Source organism: Helicoverpa zea, chromosome 10 (assembly GCF_022581195.2).
Source record: "Helicoverpa zea isolate HzStark_Cry1AcR chromosome 10, ilHelZeax1.1, whole genome shotgun sequence".
NCBI lineage: Eukaryota > Metazoa > Arthropoda > Insecta > Lepidoptera > Noctuidae > Helicoverpa > Helicoverpa zea.
Genome location: NC_061461.1, coordinates 12,387,367 through 12,412,602, shown reverse-complemented (window position 1 = coordinate 12,412,602; position 25,236 = coordinate 12,387,367). Strand labels below are relative to the sequence as shown.

The window sequence follows — 25,236 nt, the reverse complement described above, 5'->3', positions numbered from 1 at the left end:
TGTTTTGAGGTTTTCAAGTATAATATACAACAGAATTTATTTATTTCTAATCACCATAGACTAAAAGAAACAAATTGCTGGCAACTCGGTGACAGCTGTTTGACAGCTCCACTTTTATTTTCGTAAGAAATACCTTCTCTTCGCGAATAAAGCTTTTTGTTGATTGTATTTGTTTGTTCATTGTGTATTCCGCATTGAACTATTAACTATTTTTGTGTATATATTTGTGTACGCCACATAGTAATGTGAAGTAAGATGTGTAACACTATTAATAGATTGAGCCGCAGTTAGTTTGATGAATCGTCTGATTGTGATGGTTGATCAGACATATTGACGAGTTATTTAGCAACAATGGGCAGGAGAGAGGAGCCCGCTTGGGCCAGCGGCACCGTGGGGCTGGTTGCGGCCAGGGAGCGCGGGGACCTCGACAGAAAGTTTCAGACTCGGCTGACGGTGACTCGGCCTATGATCGACAGATTGGGGCTCGAGAAGGAGCTTCACGGACATATGGGATGCGTTAATTGCTTGGAATGGAACCACGACGGATCGTAAGTACTGCTAAATGAGTAGTCATCAACTTTGTATTTGTAACTTAGTACAAAACTGATGAATATAATTATAGAATACTGGCATCAGCATCAGACGATCTCCACGTAATGCTGTGGGATCCTTTCCGCTACAAAGAGCTTATGAACATATCTACAGGACACACTGGGAACATATTCTCTGTAAAGGTGAGTCTGTACAGCTAAATACCTAACAATGTTATGTGTTACTCACCCCTAACCTATCATTATATTTAACACAAAGTTCAGCTTATTAATCACAATTTCAACAGTAAAATACTATAATTACTGTATTAATCTTTCTATCTAATGTCTATCAATGCTAATTATCATTAGAATAATATAAATCTTATCAATAAATTATATCAACTATATTATGTATAGATGTAAATAAACTTGCATTAAAACAAAACAATGAGTCTACAACTTTTTATTGTAAGTACTTAAATTATAATGCAATGTTGTGTAAATAATACGTTAGCTACTGCACAGTACTTAATAATCTTATTTGTTTTGTGGTTAGACATGTCTATGTTCAGAAAACTTTACAAATGATGAGGAGAAAACAATTGAATAATCTATTACTGAATAGAATCCACTTGGAACTTGAAATACACCTGATAAGAAAACAGATGGCAGAGAGAAGATTCCTTCTCATGTAATGTGGAATCCATTTGAGAAGAAGGCATTTGAGAGTTGGTTTGTAGTGGAAAATGCTGGAGAACTACTTTCCGCTATGGAGTAAACTATAGCCTATTGTCTTTGTCAGGCTCTGGACTATCTATGTACCAAATTTCATTTAAATGGGTTAGGTATGTTTGGTGTGAAAGTCCCAAATGCAGAGAGAGTTATATTTGTAAAGACACACATATAGATAATCAAATATGATATAAGTAAACTAAATATAACCTACAGACACATTACCAATGGTTTTGAGCTTGAAACCCTGTTTTTCTCTTCTCTTTTTATTTGAAATCTGTTCTCATAATCTACTTGTTTTCATGATATAGTGACTTCACACTGATAAAGGAATGATTCATCATGACCTACACATCTCTGTCTTGATTTTTTACTGTCAACAAGTAGGCTAGACTTGTTTATTTATTATTATTTTTCATATTACAACTACATATTGTTTACTCAGCTGTATCTGGTTAAACTGGTAGCGAACAACATAATTGGGAAAAGGCTTGGGAGATGAAAAGTATTGTGTACACGTAAACATATTTATGCCTAAATGTACTACTTTAAACATGTTCTACATATCCTGTTTAAGAATATTGGCAAATTTAAGCAGTGCTTATCTGTAGTTGCAGCAAAAATGCATTTATTAAGTATCATCAATAATGATTATGAACTTAGCTTTTATGCCAGACAAATGCAGTCTTTGTGTATAAAATTATGTAACTAAATATAACAAGAACAGTGTTTCCCATCATATAGGTATAAATTCTCTCATGTGAACCTAAACTTAATAAAACAATATTATACATTTTTGTTCTCTGGTACAAAAGAATGGTAAAACAATGAAGTATTTAGGTCATCCATTATCTGTTGGTAAATTATAGAATTCCACAGATACCGAAAATTGCAAGTCATGGTGATGAGTTTTTAATGCTGAGCGGTTAAAGCAAATTGTGGTATTAGAACAAAAACGTAAATTCAGTTAGTGCCTCATCAAAGGCGAGATAATAATAATGACGAGTTCTGATCTGATTATCAGATCCTGGATGTGAGAACCAGGTGGAAGTGTTTGCTACTTCGAATCTTATAAGCCATTCATATTTGAAAATAATGACTTAACAAAGTAAGAAGCATTTAGTAGAAATAACAAAAAATGTGTGAGGTGAACTTTTTTTAGAAACTTGGATATTCTTGATACCCCAAGAGGTTATATGGAACTAAAAGTGTAATTATAGATACATTATTTTGATAACGGCTTCATCCTTTATCTGCATACTGGCCAGTTACAAATATATAGGAAATAACAGTTTTTCTTTGAAGAATTTCTCATTTGTAAATCATTATAGTCATAGAGTTCTCAGCAATAAAATTTGCGCCCGGCTATTGGCATTTAAGCCTAGCTTTCTTAGGTACCTAAATAATTCGTAATACGAGATAAAAGTACTACATTTCAATACAGATATCCCTACATCAATAATAATGTAATACTTATAGACCGTGTCACGCGCATGCAGAATTGTTACAAGACTGATCGCTCTAACAATAGCGTGTCAATTGTTAATACATTCGTTACTATTCAAAACCAATTGTGTCTTCGATACCAATTGTGGTTTTCCTTAGGGTGATTGTATGCCAATCTCATCTGTTTTACTTGAGAGTCTAGAGCAGTTTTAGGTAAAAACGTTGGGTTTTTACAGCAATTATTTGGTGGATGTCTTTTGTAAATATCTTCTATCTTCTCTTCTGAAAATCTGAGTACATAAATCCATTAAATATTTCTTTTGATCTTAATATTAAGGTCCGAATTTCAATCGCAACTTGCTAAGTCCAATTTGTCACTGATTTTCGCTAGAGGCAATGGTGTAGCGTAGGTATTTGTAGACAGCCAACATCTTCCATGAATGGAAAACTACACACTACAATTTGTAAGGGATTTTCATTTATTTTCTCATTGTGTTTTCATAGTTGATTTTTTTATTCATGTAATACCTTCATTCATAATATTATAGTTTCTAACAACATTTTTATTATTACTTATGTATTAATTTAGCGTGTATTTGCGTGACTTTGAAATCAACCTTTATATTTATTTATAATCAATATCATAATGGGTTTATGCTGTGTATTCATCTCATTATATATTTTGTGAGTCATGAATTCACCATTATTTAATTTTAGATTTGAATGGGCTTAACTTTAATAAAGTATTCTGACCTAGGAGTTATATAATTTTGACGTGATATTCATTTCGAAATACCTACCTTCATAAGTTAGGTGTTGAGATATTACCTAACTTACTGACTTTTCTGTTACTAAATTTTTCAGTTTTTGGTCTGTATGACAGAGAGAGACAGGGAGAATGAGGGCGTTGTTAGAATTATAACATCAACAATTTTATCCAATCAATAATATTTATTTTATGTAACTGAAGGCTTGAGAAATATTCTGTAGTTGTTAACAAGTTAAATAACTTTGACACACATGTGACAGTAATCCTTGCCAAAAAGTATTCCTCGTATTTTCTGGGCTAAGTGCCAGTTAGCTTTCCATTTATGGTGATACATGATTACCTAGTTTTTGATCTAGATATGAACATAAATAAGAGTGTAGAGACGTGGAGGGTCCACTAAGTACTTTCCTTGTCACCCAAATTGCCGAGGTATAGAGCTTGTAGTCTCCATAAATGAGCTAATATTATATAATCTGCTGCATGCTTGGTGACTGTGGACTGTACACGTGCAGCTATCAGTTATGTTAGTGCTCGTCGCGAGCTTCCATATGATATAGGTTTCATCACTGTTGAGCAATGTTAAAAATCATCTTTCTCCTGTATTCTTCTCCCATATTCTTCTATCTACCGGCAACTCACAAGTAACATTCTTTTTTGCCATGTCGACTTTCACAGAATCCATCTCTCTATATATATATTAAAATGAAACCCTTTTCCCTTGGTCACGCCATCACACGGTGAACGGCTGGAACGATTAAGCTGAAAATGAGAGGGGAGGTAGCTTAGACTCGGGAGAAGGATATAGGATGGTTTTGTCACCATCTGGCTACTGGAAGCTAGTATCTTATGAATATTTTGATGTTTGTCGGCAGTTCCTCTCTCCGGACGTGATAGCGACGTGCGCGGCGGACGGCACGGTGCGAGCGCGCGGCATCCGCTCCAACACGCCGCTGCTGGAGTGCGTGTGCCACTGCGCCCGCGTCAAGCGCCTCGCGACTGCGCCCGACAACCCGCACCTGCTGTGGTCTGCGGGCGAGGATGGACTCATACTGTGAGTTGTTTGGTACTAACCTCCAACGGAAAATAGGGGGTGTTATAAGATTCCTACGAGTGTGTGCGTCGATGGTCCCGTAGTAACGGCTGTGACGTGCAGCAAAAGTATTTAATAACTAGGCAATTTTTCAAGGTAGGTAAAACTGAACTAAGAGGGTGCTCTCCATGTGTCTGTAACCAGGCTGGTCATGGAGTCAGCAGGTCATGCAGTCTGTCTCATGGACCGTGATAGATAGACAGTTTTCACAGATAATGTATATCTATTGCCTATATAAACACACACAATAAAAAGTATAATAAAATAACTATTAATGCAAATATATAATAAACGTATTTTTTTTTTGCCATTTTGGTAGGGAATCCTTACAATGCGAGTCCGATTCAGAAACATAGTAATGATGACTTTTTTTCTTCCCCAGCCAACACGACCTGCGAACTTCCCACAGCTGTAACCCCGACTCGGCCAATGTTCTGGTGAATCTACTGAACCACCTCGGTCGGTACGCCGAAGCGAAGTGTGTGGCCGTCAACCCCCGGCGTCCCTACCAACTGGCTGTGGGCGCCAACGACTTCTATGTGAGGCTGTACGATACCAGGATGATCAAACTCGCTAGGTTACAGGTAAGACCTCTCACAGGTGTAACCCTGAGTATCCCTCGTTGTCGAAACTATATATGTAATTGGCAGGCAATACTTAGCACGTAGGTAGATGACCCAGTGTAATATAATTTGTGGGCTCTTTTTTGCTGGCTGGATATCTTTGATTCTCTTTCAGATGCGGTCCCAGGTGGGGGATGAGTCACGGGGTCAAAACTTGACACATAACAATACCAAGCGTCGAGGTGAAAAGCTCAGCGTCCCGACGTTTTGCATCCCGACGCTCAACGTCCCCACTACGTTTTAGTTTATTTCCCTTTTGAGGGCTTCAAATGGAAATTCCACGTCCCATATTTATGCAATTTAGCCCATCTATATAGTGACCTGTGTCGGCAGGTGAACGCGCCGGCGTCGCGGCAGATGTGGGAGCGGCAGAACATGCGCTGCTCCCGCGCCGGCCACGGCGACCCCGACAACAACATCCCCCGCGCCGCCGTGCACTACTTCGCGCCCGGTAACGTACCAATAAAGCTTTCATATTACACTCAGACCGATTTATAAAAAATAAAGGCATCATCATAGGTTCAGACGCAGATGATACTCACGAGTTAGTAAATAAAAAGGATAGAGAGTTCTCGATACATTTACATGCCTCAGCTGAATAAAATTGTCGTATGTAACATCATCAATATATTATATCATAAAAATAACTTTCACTATATCGTGAGAAGCAGTGTTTACAATGCGACTAAAACCCAATGGCGGGTTCATTTAATGAAGAGTTCGAAAAGTGAATGCTACCTTATTTACTTCTCTCAATAAACGAGTTGCAATCATCTACACTTATATAACTTTCTCATTATTGCTATTGCCAGACAATCCTTATTTTTTATTTATTGATTTTTTTGGGACAGAATGACATGACTGTTTTGATCTTTCAGGTCATCTGTCTATGGAGCCCAATGAACACACTTTCCCCAAGAAGGCGACTACGTATGTCGCCTTCAGCAACGATGGCAATGAGCTGCTCGTCAATCTTGGTTCTGAACAGGTAACGTGTCTCTAACTTCTTCAGTCTGATCTATTGATATGTTGGTCTATTCGACAATAAAACACGTGGTATACCTATTTCTTTCCATTCTCAAAAATATACAATAAAATATTTGTATTGACAATGGTTTAAAACCTTAGATAAAAATCATTAGCTTTTATTCCAGTCCATAGGACATAGAAGTCTCCTATTGCGTCTCATATACCGTTTTGTCCGGTCCTCAGCTTGATTTGACCTGACCTGACTATGTTTAAGAAAACAGTTTTGTTCCAGGTCTACCTATTCGACATAAACTCAGCGCGGCGTCCCGTCTTAGTAGAGAGCTTCATCATCCAACACAACCACGGCAACCGAGCCGGAGACCCCAAGCTGTCCCCGCGCAACGGCACCAACGGCACCACCCTGCCGCCGCCACACCTGCCCGACAGGGTGCGGCAGCTCAAGGAGATGGTGAGGACTGTGCTATATACTGCATGATATCATATCTATAGCCAACGGCACAACGGCACCACCCTGCCGCCGCCACACCTGCCCGACAGGGTGCGGCAGCTCAAGGAGATGGTGAGGACTGTGCTATATACTGCATGATATCATATCTATAGCCAACGGCACAACGGCACCACCCTGCCGCCGCCACACCTGCCCGACAGGGTGCGGCAGCTCAAGGAGATGGTGAGGACTGTGCTATATACTGCATGATATCATATCTATAGCCAACGGCACAACGGCACCACCCTGCCGCCGCCACACCTGCCCGACAGGGTGCGGCAGCTCAAGGAGATGGTGAGGACTGTGCTATATACTGCATGATATCATATCTATAGCCAACGGCACAACGGCACCACCCTGCCGCCGCCACACCTGCCCGACAGGGTGCGGCAGCTCAAGGAGATGGTGAGGACTGTGCTATATACTGCATGATATCATATCTATAGCCAACGGCACAACGGCACCACCCTGCCGCCGCCACACCTGCCCGACAGGGTGCGGCAGCTCAAGGAGATGGTGAGGACTGTGCTATATACTGCATGATATCATATCTATAGCCAACGGCACAACGGCACCACCCTGCCGCCGCCACACCTGCCCGACAGGGTGCGGCAGCTCAAGGAGATGGTGAGGACTGTGCTATATACTGCATGATATCATATCTATAGCCAACGGCACAACGGCACCACCCTGCCGCCGCCACACCTGCCCGACAGGGTGCGGCAGCTCAAGGAGATGGTGAGGACTGTGCTATATACTGCATGATATCATATCTATAGCCAACGGCACAACGGCACCACCCTGCCGCCGCCACACCTGCCCGACAGGGTGCGGCAGCTCAAGGAGATGGTGAGGACTGTGCTATATACTGCATGATATCATATCTATAGCCAACGGCACAACGGCACCACCCTGCCGCCGCTACACTGACATTTTAAGTGACGAGTGGTTTTTCAGAACTGTGATTGAACTATGATGTCTGTTTTCAGGCGAACGACTTCGTGAACAAGGGCAACTACTCGACGGCGGTGGAGCTGTACAACGACGCCATCGCCGCCTGCCCCGACTGCGCCATCCTCTACTCCAACCGCGCCGCCGCGCTCATGCGACGCGGCTGGTACGTACCTACTGCTCAGCACACCAGTGTGCGTATAGTGTACCACGACGCCATCGCCGCCTGCCCCGACTGCGCCATCCTCTACTCCAACCGCGCCGCCGCGCTCATGCGACGCGGCTGGTACGTACCTACTGCTCAGCACACAGTGTGCATATAGTGTACCACGACGCCATCGCCGCCTGCCCCGACGGCGCCATCCTCTAACAACATTACAAGTACATAATAAGGCTGCCAGCCCACGTAGAACTTTTTATTGGACTCTTTTTTTTGTAGTTACTTTCGTACTAGGATTTTCTGACAAACCGATCAGTATGTTCTCTCTATTTCTTCTAAAAAAAATCGGTCACCGATTGTCGTACGTTTCCGTTCGCTCTAAAATCACCCTGTATATGTCACCGGAAAAATAGTTAATTGATAATTTCTAGGTAATTGAGAGTTGATCAACTACCTAGAAAATTGATCAACTTACGAGTCTTGTTATTTTCCGGTAACATATTTATCTCACTAACCAATATTCACAGGTCAGGCGACACATACGCCGCAATAAAAGACTGCTACAAAGCTATCAAGCTGGACTCGTCCCACGTCAAATCCCACTTCCGTCTGGCCAAAGGTCTGATGGACCTCAAGCGGGCCCGGGAAGCACATGAGTGTCTCCTCTACTTCAAGGACAAGTTTCCAAGACATGCGACCAGTCATGCAGTGTTCCTGCTGCAGAAGGATATCAATGTGGCTCTTGAGAGTATGGAGACTACGCCCGATGAAGGTATGATGTGGTTAATGATTTATAAAATTTTTGAGATTTCGTTAAAGACACATAAATGGTTAAAAAGAATTGTGAGATAAATGCTCGTTCCATTCTAAATTCATTGTGAAAAACAAATGAAATATAACGCAGTGACGTCACTCTTAGTTTTTTCTTTTTATGTACTCCCTTCATAAACTCCTTTATATGCTACCCCTATATTCTTCTTTCTGCACTACCCCTGATTCCTTTAATTGATTAATTGATTGATTTCTTTAAAAACGGATGCGCCTGCAACCTTTTTTGATACCTAGATCCGCCCCCAATATCATTTACATTTTAGAAAATAAATGACATATTTACCACTTACGACACAAATTGTCTAACAACCAGTTGAAACTCCAGCAGCCACGGAATCTGAGGACAGCCAGCCCACCAGCGTGCTGGAGCGGCAGTTACGTACCGCCGCCTTGGACTACTCGCAGAGGTTCCTTGGACATTGTAACACTACCACGGATATTAAAGAGGCCAACTTTCTGGGCCCTGATGCTAATTATATTGCTGCTGGGTGAGTCTTTGATAAGTTACATTTAGGAAATTAATTGAAGAAGTTTGCAACAAATAATAAAAAGTAGGGAACATTTTTGACGTGATAACGTCTTTAAAATCGTTTTAGTCGGGTGACATGTTCAGAAACTTGTGTCACACCAAAACCTCACGAGCGCGATCGCAGGTATAACGAGAGAGAGACGGACCGATCTCCCGTCTCATTTCGAGCGCTGCCAGTCATTCCGTGAAACTTGTCACGCGGAATCCTCACGAGCGGAGGCTGGCATAGCGTTCGAGTGAGTGGACCGATCTTCCGTCTCTCTCAATCTAGCGGCATACAAACGAATGGAGATTAATATTTAAAATTTGAAAAAATTGTTATCTTCATTAAGTCCTTACTTCCCAAAAACTTATATCACCAATAAGACGTTATCACGTAAACATCTCGATCGTAAACCTACTTTACAAACAACCAATTTTTTTATGAGAATATGATGCAGAGACAACACAGAAGTATTGATACAATCAAAATAAGGTATATTGTCTGTATGTCCCCTAAGTCATAAAAAAAAATATCAATTGACAATTTATTTACTCTACAGTCCAATATTTTTTTGGAGATGAACTTCATGATATGATAGCAAATTACAGTGATAAAATTATAGGGTTAACCGACTTCTGAAAAGAAGTTGGTTATCAATTTGGATGTGACTATTTTTTGTCGCACTACAGTCAAGTTTTCAGGAAATAAATTCTTGTTTTTTTGAGGTATTCATAAAATAACTTCGTTGGTGCAGTTCTGACGACGGCAGCATGTTCATCTGGTGCCGCAAGTCGGGCAACATCATCCGCTGCCTCCGAGGAGACGACTCCATCCTGAACTGCATACAGCTGCACCCCTCCATGTTCCTGCTGGCCACCAGCGGCATCGAGACCGTCGTGCGGCTGTGGAGCCCTAGGCCTGAGGTGTGTATACATCCTCCACTGCATATACTGAAATTTATGTACACACCCTATGTTCTCTCTTATGTACACCCCCTATGTCCTCTCTTATGTACATCTCCTATGTTCTCTCTTATGTACATCCCCTATGTTCTCTCTTATGTACATCTCCTATGTGCTCTCTTATGTACACCCCCTATGTTCTCTCTTATGTACACCTCTATCTCTCTCTTATGTACACCTCTATCTCTCTTATGTACACACCCTATGTTCTCTCTTATATACACCCCCTATGTTCTCTCTTATATACACCCCCTATGTTCTCTCTTATGTACATCCCCTATGTTCTCTTATGTTCACCCCCTATGTTCTCTCTTATGTACACCCCCTATGTTCTCTCTTATGTACATCTCCTATGTTCTCTCTTATGTACATCCCCTATGTTCTCTCTTATGTACATCTCCCATGTTCTCTCTTATGTACATCCCCTATCCAGAATCACCGCTCCATACTACGTCAATTTAGGGACGATCAACAAGCGGAGCGTGTTAAGCAAAGTGGAGCCGAGTTGCAGAGATATGTACGGGAAATAAAAGACAAGTGGTGGCGTCAAAAGGCCGAACGTATGCAGTGGCTCTCTGACACGAAACAGCTAGGTGCGTTTTATGATGAGGTTCGCAAACTGGTCGGTAAAACCAGTCGTACAAGAGTGCCCTTGAGATCTCATGACGGCACACAGCTACTGACCAACAAGCAGGACGTACTGAAGAGATGGGCAGAGCATTTCAACGACTTGCTCAATGTCGATAGAGCTGTGGACATGTCGTTCATCTGCTCGATGGCATCACTGCCGACTGTCAAGCAGCTAGACGATCCACTGACCCTGCGTGAGGTCATCGTCGCCGTTCAACAACAACAGAACAAAAAAGCGGTCGGCATTGATAATGTTCCTGGAGAGTTGCTGAAATATGGGGGTGCGGAGTTGCACGAGACCATTTGGAAACTCTTTGCAAAGATGTGGAACGAGGAGCGAGTACCTGATGAGTTTCGAGTCTCTCGGGTGTGCTCCTTGTACAAGAACAAAGGCGACAAATCTGACTGCAACTCCTATAGAGGTATCTCTCTCCTTACCTCACCAGGCAAAACCTTTGCACGAATTTTACTGAACCGCTTGATGCCCTTGTCTGAAGACATACTGCCTGAAACCCAATTTGGCTTCCGGCCGAATCGAGGTACGTGTGAAGCCATCTTCTCTATCCGTCAACTTCTAGAGAAGAGTCGTGAGCAGAGTCAACCATTGTTTCTTTGCTTTATTTACTTGGAGAAAGCTTTCGACTCGGTGCCGCGCAAAGCCTTATGGGTGGTACTAGCGAAACTTGGATGCACGGACGAGTTTATAAGAATGATACGACTTCTGCATGATGACATGCGCTGTTGTGTCAGTGTGCAGGGCGAAGACTCGGAGTTCTTTAAAGTGAGCTGCGGTGTGAAACAGGGCTGCGTGCTCGCTCCAACTCTCTTTGCCCTGTACTTTGCAGTTGTCGTTCGGGAAGCCTTGCAGACTCTGTCCGAAGGTATCCGTATTTGTTTTCGTACCGATGGCGGTGGTGTCTTCAACCTAAATAGACTCAAGACTCGCACAAGAGTGTCTCTCGCGACTATCACTGAGATGATGTATGTAGATGACTTATGTTTTGTGGCGGAATCCCCAGATGGGCTGCAGAGGCTTATGTCGAGACTACTGCAGGCATGCAGCAGATTTGGCCTGAAGATAAATGTCAAGAAAACCGAAGTCATGGCACTTGATACTGTGAACAGTGCCCCAGTTGACATTAGACTCGGAGATGTCTCGCTTAAGCAAGTAAACCAATTCAAATATCTTGGCAGCACCATAACATCCAGGTGTCTCCTTGATAACGAAGTCAACAGCCGAATAGGAGCAGCTGCTGCAGCTTTTGGTAGACTTCGTGCCAAGGTGTTCCGCTCACATGACATAAAGCTCTCTACAAAAGTAGCTGTGTACATGGCAATAGTTCTGCCAAATCTCCTATATGCCTCTGAGACTTGGTGTCTATACCGCGAGCATATTCGGACATTAGATAGATTCCATCTAAAATGCCTACGTGACATTATGTGCATCCAGTGGTCGGACCGTGTTCGTAACACGGAAGTACTTAGACGCGCTAATGTCAGCGGTATTGAGGCCTATCTAATGCGTCGACAGCTGCGCTGGGCTGGTCATGTCTCCCGGATGTCAGATGCCAGAGTAGCAAAGCGCGTCTTCTACTCAGAACTGGAGACTGGCAAGCGTAAGCAGGGTGGTCAACGTCTGCGGTACAAAGATGTGCTGAAACGCCACATGAAGAGATGTGACTTAGATCCGTCACACTGGGAGGCTATGGCGGCAGATAGGACCAAATGGAAGCGGACTATTAAGGACAAGGTGTGCGAGTTTGAGAGCCGGTGGAGAGAACAGCTCGACGCTAGGCGAGATCAGCTGAAGGCCCGACCACCCGCGGCCATCCAATACACCTATATCGGAGGAGTGCTGACTTGCAGTGAATGTGGACGGACATTCACTGCAAAAATTGGCTTTGTCAGTCACTGGAGAGCACACCAGCGAAGCTCTCAAAATTAAGCCCAGATCCAAGTCGCTGTGGCCGAAATCGGCCAGGATCAATATATATACATCCCCTATGTTCTCTCTTATGTACACCTCTATCTCTCTTATGTACACCTCTATCTCTCTTATATACACCTCTATCTCTCTCTTATGTACACCTCTATCTCTCTTATGTACACACCCTATGTTCTCTCTTATGTACACCCCCTATGTTCTCTCTTATGTACATCCTCTATGTTCTCTCTTATGTACATCCCCTATGTTCTCTTTTATGTACACACCCTATGTTCTCTCTTATGTACACCCCCTATGTTCTCTCTTATGTACATCCCCTATGTTCTCTCTTATGCACACCCCCTATTAGGGTGTCCCTTATATGGCAAAAAAAATTTTTTTTTAGAATTTCGAAACGCATACCCTCCAATTTTTTTATAAATGCTAAAATGTACTTAAATATGAAATTTCATACCTGTAGCATGTTTGCAACCTGTGCCGACCGGGCTCTAAAGTTTAATAAAAAATGGTGTTGTGGTCTGACGTTTTGGGTTGATCCAAAACTAATTAAAATGCAACAAATAAAGTAAATATGAGTAATACTAAAAAAATATCAATACAAACTTTTATTTAAATACAAATTATAATAATAATGAATTAGGGTAACTTCTCTTTAGTGTATTTTTTTTACAGTCTGGATACAGATTTCTATGTTCCTGAACACAACGCAACAAAAACTGATTTTGCTCTTCTTCAGCCGTGATAAGACCATTATAATCTTGCATTAATTTAACAGCCCTTTCAGCAGTGTCATTTACGACCTTCAAACGACTTAATCGTCTTCTAGCTTCCAAAAAAGCAGGATTGTCACCCCACGAAGATACGTCTTCCCGAAGAAAACTGTCGTCGATCTGTAGTCGAGATAGAAATCGTTTGCTTCTTTGAGTTACAAAATCATCCAGCGTCATATCTGAAATAAAGAAAAAACCATTAAAATAAGCAAAAACTAAACCACAAAACTTTGAAAAAGAAACAAGAAAATATTAAGTACTTACCAAACAAATTTTGCGTAATTTCTTCCTTCGATGGGACATAGCGTTTAGAGGAATCTGAACTTTCGTCTCTGTTTAAATTATTAATAATTTTTGTCTTGGTTTTGGTATCAACTTCTTCATCAAAGAGTGATAATATGACTGTTTCTTCACACAAATACCATAAATGACGAATAAACTTGCTTATGGATGCCTTGGAAATTGTCGCATCTACTTTTTCATATTCTTTTAGAGCTTTCAAAAAGGACAAGTCTTGGTTAGGTGCTTTAACTGCCATTGTACATTCGAGCCAAGGTTTGGTATACAAGGTGACGATAAATAAACAAACATCTTGTAGAGCATTTTTGTCCTTTGCAGTAATTTTAAGTTGCGATTGAAGCAAACATATTTTTATAGAATAGATTGCTCTCGCCATCCATCGCGCTTGATGCAAAGCTCAGGGGGCCTGAGTTTTAGTTTATACACTGTGTCTCCTCCTAAGAACACAACGCATAGTTCAACCAATTCGCGGTAATCGTCTCTAACAAACAGTTCAGTCTTATAAAAAGTTAACAAAGATGTAATGTTTGTCTTAGTAATATGTGCTTTAACGAAATTTCGTGCCTCTTTTAAAACTGTTTTCAGGGCAAGGAATCTGAGTACTAAGTTCAGAGTTCGAAATCTGTTCCTCATCCGAATTCTCAAGACATTCCAAGTTATCTATCGAAGAAGTGGATGCAACAGCCAATAACTCTCTTTGTTTTACCTTTCTTTCCTGTTCTTCCAATCGTCTTTACCTATCTCGTTCTTCTTTCTCCGCCAATTTTTTGTCGATTCCACCTAAGCATCCCGGTCGACCTGGCTCTCTCTGTTTCCTTAAGAAATCTTTGTTCCTCTATCTTCATTCTGTCAAAAGCATCTGCATGTGCAATATCAAATAAGTTATCAAGGTCTTTTACAAAGTTAGTTTCACGATTCTTGAAAGTCAACTGAGTTTTCTTACAGTTTTTTTGCAGCTCCCTCCAAACATGATATAAATCAACAAGTTTCTTCACGCAGTTAGGGATTGTCTTCGTAGGAATTCTGGCTTTTTCCCAAAATATAATGCACTCTCTTATAACAAGATTCGCACTTTCACTATATAACAGTCAGCTTGACTTCACGAATATTGTAAAATAAAACGGTGAGAACTTGTCGATTAGATGGTAATTTTGCACCATTTATCTGGTGGCTTGGCAGTCCGATAAGGAAAATATTTTGTTTATTACTTCGTAATTTTACAGACATTTTCACAAAATAAACAACAAGGCACTAAAAATGTTAGAAATCACTTATGAAATGACAATTGAAACTCGCAATAACAGGTCGCCGCGCTGCTCCCGCGCAACTTGTATGGACAAGTTAAAAACTCAAGTCGGCACGGGTTATCGCTTATAAATCGGGCTTATATTTATTTATAGACTTTATTAAGTCCATACGAAACTTTTTAGAAGGTATGCGTAAAAATATATTGAAGTTGAATTTTAAGGGACACCCTACCCCCTATGTTCTCTCTTATGTACATCCCCTATGTTCTCTCTTATGTACACCCCCTATGTTCTCTCTTATGTACACCCCCTATGTTCTCTCTTATGTACATCCTCTATGTTCTCTCTTATGTACATCCTCTATGTTCTCTCTTATGTACACCCCCTGTGTTCTCTCTTATGTACACCCCCTACGTTCTCTCTTATGTACATCCCCTATGTTCTCTCTTATGTACGCCCCTTATGTTCTCTCTTATGTACACCCCTTATGTTCTCTCTTATGTACACCCCCTATGTTCTCTCTTATGTACACCCCCTATGTTCTCTCTTATGTACATCCCCTATGTTCTCTCTTATGTACATCCTCTATGTTCTCTCTTATGTACACCCCCTATGTTCTCTCTTATGTACACCCCCTATGTTCTCTCTTATGTACATCCTCTATGTTATCTCTTATGTACACCTCTATCTCTCTTATGTACACCTCTATCTCTCTTATATACACCTCTATCTCTCTTATATACACCTCTATCTCTCTCTTATGTACACCTCTATCTCTCTTATGTACACACCCTATGTTCTCTCTTATGTACACCCCCTATGTTCTCTCTTATGTACATCCCCTATGTTCTCTCTTATGTACACCCCCTGTGTTCTCTCTTATGTACACCCCCTGTTCTCTCTTATGTACATCCTCTATGTTCTCTCTTATGTACACCTCTATCTCTCTTATGTACACCTCTATCTCTCTTATATACACCTCTATCTCTCTCTTATGTACACCTCTATCTCTCTTATGTACACACCCTATGTTCTCTCTTATGTACACCCCCTATGTTCTCTCTTATGTACACACCCTATGTTCTCTCTTATGTACACCCCCTATGTTCTCTCTTATGTACATCCCCTATGTTCTCTCTTATGTACACCCCCTATGTTCTCTCTTATGTACACCCCCTATGTTCTCTCTTATGTACATTTTCTATGTTCTCTCCTATGTACATCCTCTATGTTCTCTCTTATGTACACCCCCTGTGTTCTCTCTTATGTACACCCCCTACGTTCTCTCTTATGTACATCCCCTATGTTCTCTCTTATGTACGCCCCTTATGTTCTCTCTTATGTACCCCCCTATGTTCTCTCTTATATACACCCCCTGTTCTCTCTTATGTACATCCCCTATGTTCTCTCTTATGTACATCCTCTATGTTCTCTCTTATGTACACCCCCTGTGTTCTCTCTTATGTACACCCCCTATGTTCTCTCTTATGTACATCCTCTATGTTCTCTCTTATGTACACCTCTATCTCTCTTATGTACACCTCTATCTCTCTTATGTACACCTCTATCTCTCTTATATACACCTCTATCTCTCTCTTATGTACACCTCTATCTCTCTTATGTACACACCCTATGTTCTCTCTTATGTACACCCCCTATGTTCTCTCTTATGTACATCCCCTATGTTCTCTCTTATGTACACCCCCTATGTTCTCTCTTATGTACATCCTCTATGTTCTCTCTTATGTACACCTCTATCTCTCTTATGTACACCTCTATCTCTCTTATATACACCTCTATCTCTCTCTTATGTACACCTCTATCTCTCTTATGTACACACCCTATGTTCTCTCTTATGTACACCCCCTATGTTCTCTCTTATGTACATCCCCTATGTTCTCTCTTATGTACATCCCCTATGTTCTCTCTTATGTACACCCCCTATGTTCTCTCTTATGTACATCCCCTATGTTCTCTCTTATGTACACCCCCTATGTTCTCTCTTATGTACACCCCCTATGTTCTCTCTTATGTACATCCTCTATGTTCTCTCTTATGTACATCCCCTATGTTCTCTCTTATGTACGCCCCTTATGTTCTCTCTTATGTACACCCCCTACGTTCTCTCTTATGTACATCCCCTATGTTCTCTCTTATGTACATCCTCTATGTTCTCTCTTATGTACACCCCCTATGTTCTCTCTTATGTACAGCCCCTGTGTTCTCTCTTATGTACACCCCCTGTGTTCTCTCTTATGTACATCCTCTATGTTCTCTCTTATGTACATCCTCTATGTTCTCTCTTATGTACACCCCCTGTGTTCTCTCTTATGTACACCCCCTATGTTCTCTCTTATGTACATCCTCTATGTTCTCTCTTATGTACATCCTCTATGTTCTCTCTTATGTACACCCCCTGTGTTCTCTCTTATGTACACCCCCTATATTCTCTCTTATGTACATCCCCTATGTTCTCTCTTATGTAAATCCCCTATGTTTACTCTTATGTATTCCTCCTATGTTCTCTCTTATGTACATCCCCTATGTTCTCCTTTATATACACCCCCTATGTTCTCTCTTATTTACTCCAACTTGCTACTATTCAAAAGACAAAATGAATTGCAAAGGAAAGATACTCCATTCCATCCCAATTTTCTATCACCCAGGACGGCAAAGAGGAGTCGCGTATAATCCGCGACGCGGGGTCAGCGGCGCAGGCCAACCAGCAGCGCATGCGCAGCGACCCGTTCGAGGCCATGCTGCTCAACATCAGCTTCGCCGGCGGCGCCGAGCGGGACCTGCACTCGCCCGCCTGCAGGCCTACTTAGGTAATATACTTACTTTTGTAACTTTATGTATGTGGGGTTAATCGTTTTCCACTTATCAAGGTCCAAATGGTATGTACAACTGATTGTGGCGTCGTAATTTTTTTTTTTAACTTGTAATCGAAGTTCCTATAACAGATGTTCAATGATGGTTCGTGCCATACCAATCTAGCTTTGGGTGATGGGAAATGGATATGGCGGGTATATTTAGAGTATTCCAAATTCAAATGTAATTTAACTCGAAAGAGGGTTTGCATTATTGTGAAATGAATTAGGTAAAACTATAGTGCGAAAAAACTGCAATAGCACTTAAAATCACAATGATATAGTTCCAATCGCAATGTTTAATGCAAATCATCGTCAAGACACTGGTCTACTACTGGTCACTGGTGACTATTTTGGTCTATTATAGGAAAGCCCACCCATCAATAAATTTAATCTGAAACAATTTTTCATTGCAGGTAACACCAGATAAATTATTAAACAATATTTATAGCGGTTAGGAGCGCGGGCGATAAGATACATTGTAATCATCAGTCGAGTCATTTGTAAATAGTTACTATTATAGACATTATTACATATAATTATTAATACGGAGTTATCATTATTTTCCACCTTTTTAAGTTTTACTTTACGATTTTGTACTACGTGTTAGAGATCCTACGTTTGATAGGGTTTAGGAAAAGTAACAATGAAATACGCTCTCTTTCTGTCTAGTCGCTGGTTCGACTCCTGAACAAAGAAATGAATTTTATACAAGTTATTAAGATATACTTGAACGGAAAACTGTTTGTATAACTGTATACAGCGTGTTGCAAAGGTAGGTACCCATAGCCAATGTATATACATGTTGTATTAAAAACACATGTTCTTGTTGACTAAAACAAAATATATTTGCTTCAAAAGGTTTGAGTGATAAACATATCTTGCTCAATTTATCTCTAGTGCGTAGTACAATATCATTTTAGTTGTTTCCGTGTGCAAAGTATCGACAAGGTGCCAAGTTTGTTTTGTTTTTATTTCCACTTTTTGTATATTTTTTTATGATGATGTCAATTCGGGGTTTTATAATAAAGCGTTTGTTTAAAATTATTTTTTGGTTGTTATGTGTCAAAATAAAAATGGTGGCTAAGGAATCGATAGTTTACGGAGATATTTTGTATTTAATGTTAAAGAGACACTAGTGAAACTTATATTGGAAAATAATACATATTTATAATATATTTTGACATAGATATAGTTACAAGAACTGAAATATAATCATGAGTCATAGTCTATGGTAATCTGCTGTAAGGAGTTTGGTGACGTGGGGCTGTGGCGGATGACGGCTGTCTATGGTAGTGAGACTAAATACAAGTATACTTTTAATAAAAGAACTCATTGAAAATATTTGTTTAACTATTATTTCGTTTGGTCCTTCCGAAGTATGTTACCTATATTTGGTTATCTTTTGCTTGTAGTACCTACTTTATCTCCTATTTAGCCTTTTCCTTCCTACATATCTTAAGGGTGGTGTATATTAAATGCTACATCTGAATAGCTTTCTGAATTACACAACCTACTCTGTGAATGACAGTCGGTCTGACCTGCAATTTCCAGTTGACAAGCAGTAAGTTGACTTGAAATGACTGACTGTTAGATCAAGTTAGCTTAAACTACAAATCTACCTTGTACTTTGACAAATTCCTCTATAGTCATAGGAATAAGGCCCAAGATCATCGACAACATAAATGTCAGTATTCTTAAATCAACTGCAGGTCGTTGATGTGAAGGAGATGAGAATAAGGAGTAAGTAGTAGGTGAAGCAGAGGGACGAGGTATTCCAGATTTGCGAAGTCTGGTGCGAAAAGGTGACTTCTCTGCAAAACTCTAAGCTAAGATATTAGATGTCGTTACGTATTTCTAGAAATACTAATCAGATTTATTACAATACGGTTTAAAATTCAATGAAACTAGGATGTTTCATACTTCTAAAAATAATTTATTTGGAGCTATTTAATTCAGGAACAGCAATTGCCAGTCAATTATATCACATTATATTTATAAGAATTTTACAACATCAGCATAATGACAGAAACATACCCCACTCCAGTGCCAAGTGGGTGGTTATCACACAGAGAATTCTTCAGACAACTTAATCTTATAGTCTAATCATGGTTACAAGTAATTTAAAGGCTTTATATGGTAATCCTAGTTAAACAGGCTCGCCTTTTAGTGATAACAGTTAATAAATATAGAGTAGGTACCTATATTGTGTCGTCTAGGTATAGGAACACTATAATTAAGTAACGAACACGTTTATGAATGATTGTCTAATGTAGTTTTGACAATTGAATGGTAAGTGAAGCCACTCGGTTATTTTTACAACAACCAATTAGATTCTACAAAATGAACTTTAGGCTGTATGTAGGTATACGTAAACTGTGAGATAAATATTTAAATTACCGTTTACAGACACGTTAGTACCTACATTTATTTATTTGGGATGCCAACAGGTATTACATTATGTATAGCAAATAAACATTTCTGATTTCTGATCGATACATGCAAAAAAGTTATATAGAAGTTAAATGCATACCCAATTACAGAGAAACACCACAAGAAGTATTGGTAGTCTTACAATACAATGATATTTATGAAGAGCACAATTATTATATAATTAGGTAAACCTAGATAATTTATGGCAATAACAAATACACAGTCAGTAAACAGTAAAGCTGATGAAAATAAAGGCTCTTTCTACAATTTCAGTCTTCTCATGAGGAACCTCGCAACTAGGAGTAGGAACTCTGCCCCCGTTGGCATATGCGCACCGCCAACGGTGGTGGAGTTACCAGGCCCAGGTACGTCCGGAGAACTTTCTAGATCTTTCTAGAACACTCCAGAATAAACTGCAGATCTTCTAGGAACAGATTCCGTTGGGGAAGGTTGCGTTTTCTTCCGCTAGATGGCAGTTCAGTTTGCTTCGCTGGAGTTGAATTGACTTGCTCGAATTTTGATGACAAGGTGAGGCCTGAAATGAGAAATTAATGGTGTTTGTTAATTTGTAATAATATTATAATGAGAGATAGTTACTAGAAACTTCTACGGGATCTTGCCTATCCTATATAGACGAAGATGGGTATCTATAGACAAAACAGTTTGAAAAGAAATTAGGCGGGTAGTTTTAAATATAGTTTGAAACAGTTGTTTACGTAACTAGAGACCAGCCCCAGGCCTACGACAGGATATATAAGTATTTGTAAGTAAAGCTAACTAAACCAAAGAATCACTGGGTAGGTACGCTTAAATGAAAATAAGTGCAGAATTTTTGAGTTGGTTGCAGACGACAGAAGTGTGGTAATCTCAGAAAGACTTATTTTCCAAATTATTCCCTACTCTACAAATGAATATTTAACATCTACTGCACACTGCTACAACCCGCATTACCCTCGCAATATTCCAGGAACGATTAGCTCTCTCCGTTGAGTAGACAAGACGACGCGGTCGACTGACTTTACTATCACTTGATAACTGCAAGATTATCGTTAACTGCAGACGTTCGATGTTAGTTACAATGGTTATGTAGATGGCTACGTTTTATCCATATACTATCCGTTTACCCGCGGTTTCTCTGCTACTTCCCGAACCGGGATAAAGAGTGTAGCTTTCCAACAGTGAAAGAATTGTTCACATCGGTTCGGTAGTTTCGGAGCCTATAGGGTACTGTTACAGCCTTTTTTATCGTCCCACTGCTGGGCACAGGCCTCCTCTCACACAGAGAAGGATTGAGCATTTAATCAAATGCTAAATCAAAATTAAATGCTAAATGCCTATAGGGTACAAACAACAATATTAGCACAGATTAACGCCTTGAGTGCCAGTGCGCGGATCCACGCGAGACACAATTGATTTTCTGTTGTTCTCATTAGCGGCATACAAGCAGTTAAGGATTGAAAACTTTGCAGATGTTAAATTGGTATACCCCGGCTGTCTTTGATATCTTTGGCAGTCGTTACGGGTGGTCAGAAGTCAGAGAGTATGACAGCCAGTCTTATTAAGAGGTATCGGACTGTATAAACGTGGGTTGGGTGGGTACAAATGTGTTTTGTACCCCAAGCGTTTAAAAAGAAGAATTTATGATCTACTTTTATTAACAAAAGAAGGTCTAAACATTTTATGACAGGAAGCGATGTACTATTTATTATTTTGCGTAAATTGGGGAGGCGGTAAGTGAGCGTAACACTTTATTTAATATGGGGGTGTGCAGTCACGATGTCTGATAACAGGCCTTTTAACTTGTCTTTATAGTTATAATGTTGTGGGTTACAAAAATACGGATGTCAGTTTGAAGTAAGAGCTGTTTAGTTAGGATGAGGTAAAGTTAGATAGGTACTCTCAAGGCTATCCTAGCTAAACCACATAGAGAGTGCACATTAAACAACAAATTATACTTATATTCTCTCAAACACACCAATTGAAAAAGGATCAATTACGATTGTTCTAATTTTCCAAAGGCGACATCCAGACGAGTTCAGCCAGAAATGCGAGAAGTTGCGTTGATAAATTGATTTTAATTTAATTGACTTATTGACTGGATTAAATTACAAGTAGCGAGTAGGTACAGTCAACTTCAGGTCAGTGGTAACAGTTTTATAGGAAAATCGTACTTATTTCTATTGAGTTAAGGTGCATGACAGTTACCACTGATGTGCAGTCTACCGTACTATAATAATTTAATTAACTTACTCCCTGAACACAAAGAATTTAGTTATTTCCCAAGCAAAAGAAACCTACGTCCCAGTAAGACACTGTTGTAATTCTAACTAACTGGAATACGATCCGCTCTCTCCCTCACCCCTTCACAACGACCGCCTATTCGAAATTCAAAAAAGGAACGAAAAAGCTGCGTTCCGACCGCCATCTTGGAACGCGTTCGTTTGTTTAATTCATGGGCCTATTCGGTTTCTATAGGGCTTAAAATAATGGCCTAATAATCATTGCATGCAGGCATTGAGAAATTATATTAGCTAATTCAACGTAAAACGCCTGAGCAATAAAGATGGCAGGTTAATAAAATTGCTGAGCGCTAAACTAAATTGATTATAATGTGAAGTATTTTATTATGAGGGTGTTTAATTGTTGTTTATTGCTATGCTGGTTTGAAAGGGTGGTTCTAAGGGCAATTTAATTTAGTTGAGTACCGAAAGTAGGTTAGTGGCACATGTTTTGACTGGCTTTTGAATTATGTTTGGAAATAATTTACCACACTTAAGATGAGACTTGAATTCTCTGGGTGGTTGAAAACGAAAAATAAAAAAACAAATAAGTAAGTGAACATTAGTGTCGTAATAATGAAAAAAGTTTTATATCACCAGTCTTATTTGCGTAGTCCGCAAGTCTTCAATTCAGCTCAATGTTGGAAGATCGCACCTTCTGAAATGTGGAAAACACAACTGTTTATTTCAAGATATTATAAAAAAAACATAAATAATTAAATCCTGTCAGCCAAATAATTGTTGCCTATAGGAGCTAAAATTGAGAACTAGAAAACTTAGGAGAGTTGTTGAGTTGAGTTGAGAAACCCCTAATAGGTAACTCCGATAGTTCAAGCAACAAATTGCTTATTTAGGTAGAGACTCGGAACTTGTGTGCACTATTAACCAGCGCAATCAGGTAAGGTAAACAAACTTCAGCCATAACAGCCAAGATGAAGAAGTCATTCTGCAATTACTATAATTAGAATACCAAGACAACTGTTGAGGCCTAACTTTTCTAAGAACTATTTACCCATGTTCCCACAGAGTGAGGTAAATTGTAAATTCTAACGAGCACTTAAATAATATGAGGTGTATTATCTTTCGCGTGCTAGTGACTGTAAATCCAAGAGAATTAGGTACGCATTCACACATTCTTTTCCCATAAGATTCTCATGTGATATTCCATTATAATAATGTAGCAACATTCATTCCGTTAGTGTTTTAGATAGAAAAATAAAATTTTAACCTAACCTAGGACTGATCACTGTCTATGTTTCTTTTAACTAAGCTTTTTTTATGTCAGAATAATATAAAATTAAACGTCCAGATTTCTTATCGGTGGGCTACTGCTCAAATTGGGTAAATTCATAGGCCGTGTATGCAATAATAATTGGTCATGTGAGTTAAAAGATATTGTTTTAGAAGTTGAAAGAGGATTGGGATGGGCCCAAAATTGTACCTTGAGGAACACTCGTCCAATTTCAGACTTAAATTAAAATAGAGTACCATTAAGTGATCCTAAATACTGTTATGTTAAAATAAAGTGTTTTGCTATTTTTTGTGAGTTTCGTGAATTTGACATAAAATTAGCGTAGTAGGTACCTAAACTAATATGTGAACGTATCAAATGTTTTTCCAGGTTCTTTTTATTGTAAGGTCCAATTTTTGTTCCCATACAAAGAGTTATTTTAACTGCTAGGTTTGTACTATCAAATACCAAGTTTATGACGTAATTAACCTTCTCATGTACTTGAATGCTAACAGTAAATAATATTAAATGACAATATGATAAAATTGTAGTGCTTGTGCGACGAAATTCATTTCACATTGTGACTCAACAGTTTTTTAGCGTGGGCGGTTCAACGGCTATGGGAGTTCTATTGATGGTCATTGATTGTATATCTTGGTATGATAGTTATAGGGTTTGAAATCGTTTAGCAAGTAAAGTGGCTTTGTGTCGGTTTGATTGTTTAAAGACTTGTAAAAGAATTTTGTTTTGAATCTATGTTTAAATGAAGAGTAATATTATAAGAAAAAACTGGCCTTAAATTGCAGAGAATAATTAAAAATGTAAGTATTTTCTCGAAGAACTAAATTCAAATGAGTTCCAGTTTAATTAACCCCATTCCTGAACGAGCTTATAACACCGTGAACTTTATAAAAAGTCCCCCCTCACTGCGGTACAACGAACAATGAAATAATAAAGGTTACTGTAGCAATAAGCGTAATATCAACTTATAAAACAGATTAGTAATTACTTGATTGTAGTACATTTCTTTCTGCCCATACCTGTAATAATTCTTCTCCGATGAAACGCAAAAGATGAAATGGTCTATCAAATATAAGTACGGCTTAAGAATGTCTGGCTATCAGAAACGACCACGTGTGGCTTGAGAAATTCCTATAATAATCAATTTCCATACAATTAGACATCATACGAACAGTTTGTTTAATCAACAAGGACCGATTCAAAGGATAATAGATCTAAATTCTTTCGTAATGACGGAATCAACATGCCTAGTCACATTTGTGTTGAATGGCGGAAACAAAGGAATTTCTATGAAACTGAGAAAGTTATGTAAACTATAAACATGGGACAGGTGGTTTTTGTATAACTTGTTTGAAATAGATGAGGTGGGATTCTGTCTTTGTTATTACGAAATAGTTAAACAACGGTTTGACACGTGTTTTGAA

The 25,236-nt window shown here is 39.6% G+C and overlaps 1 protein-coding gene across 3 annotated transcripts; it reads left to right on the top strand.

Moving 5' to 3' along the window:
- The first annotated feature begins 82 nt into the window (after positions 1–82).
- LOC124633612 (WD and tetratricopeptide repeats protein 1) lies at positions 83–19,190 on the top strand. Of its 3 annotated transcripts, none has more exons than XM_047168890.1 (13): positions 83–548; positions 623–734; positions 4,353–4,531; positions 4,953–5,154; positions 5,527–5,644; positions 6,072–6,181; positions 6,455–6,631; positions 7,660–7,787; positions 8,309–8,553; positions 8,941–9,100; positions 9,879–10,047; positions 17,645–17,806; positions 18,265–19,190. In XM_047168890.1, exons 1-12 carry the CDS (start codon positions 352–354, stop codon positions 17,804–17,806), a joined length of 1,959 nt encoding a protein of 652 aa, XP_047024846.1. In that variant the 5' UTR covers positions 83–351; the 3' UTR covers positions 18,265–19,190. The 3 variants fall into 3 exon arrangements, with proteins under 3 accessions (XP_047024846.1, XP_047024844.1, XP_047024845.1); XM_047168888.1 differs by having other exon boundaries at positions 8,926–9,100; XM_047168889.1 differs by having other exon boundaries at positions 84–548; positions 8,938–9,100.
- Positions 19,191–25,236: the final 6,046 nt, after the last annotated feature.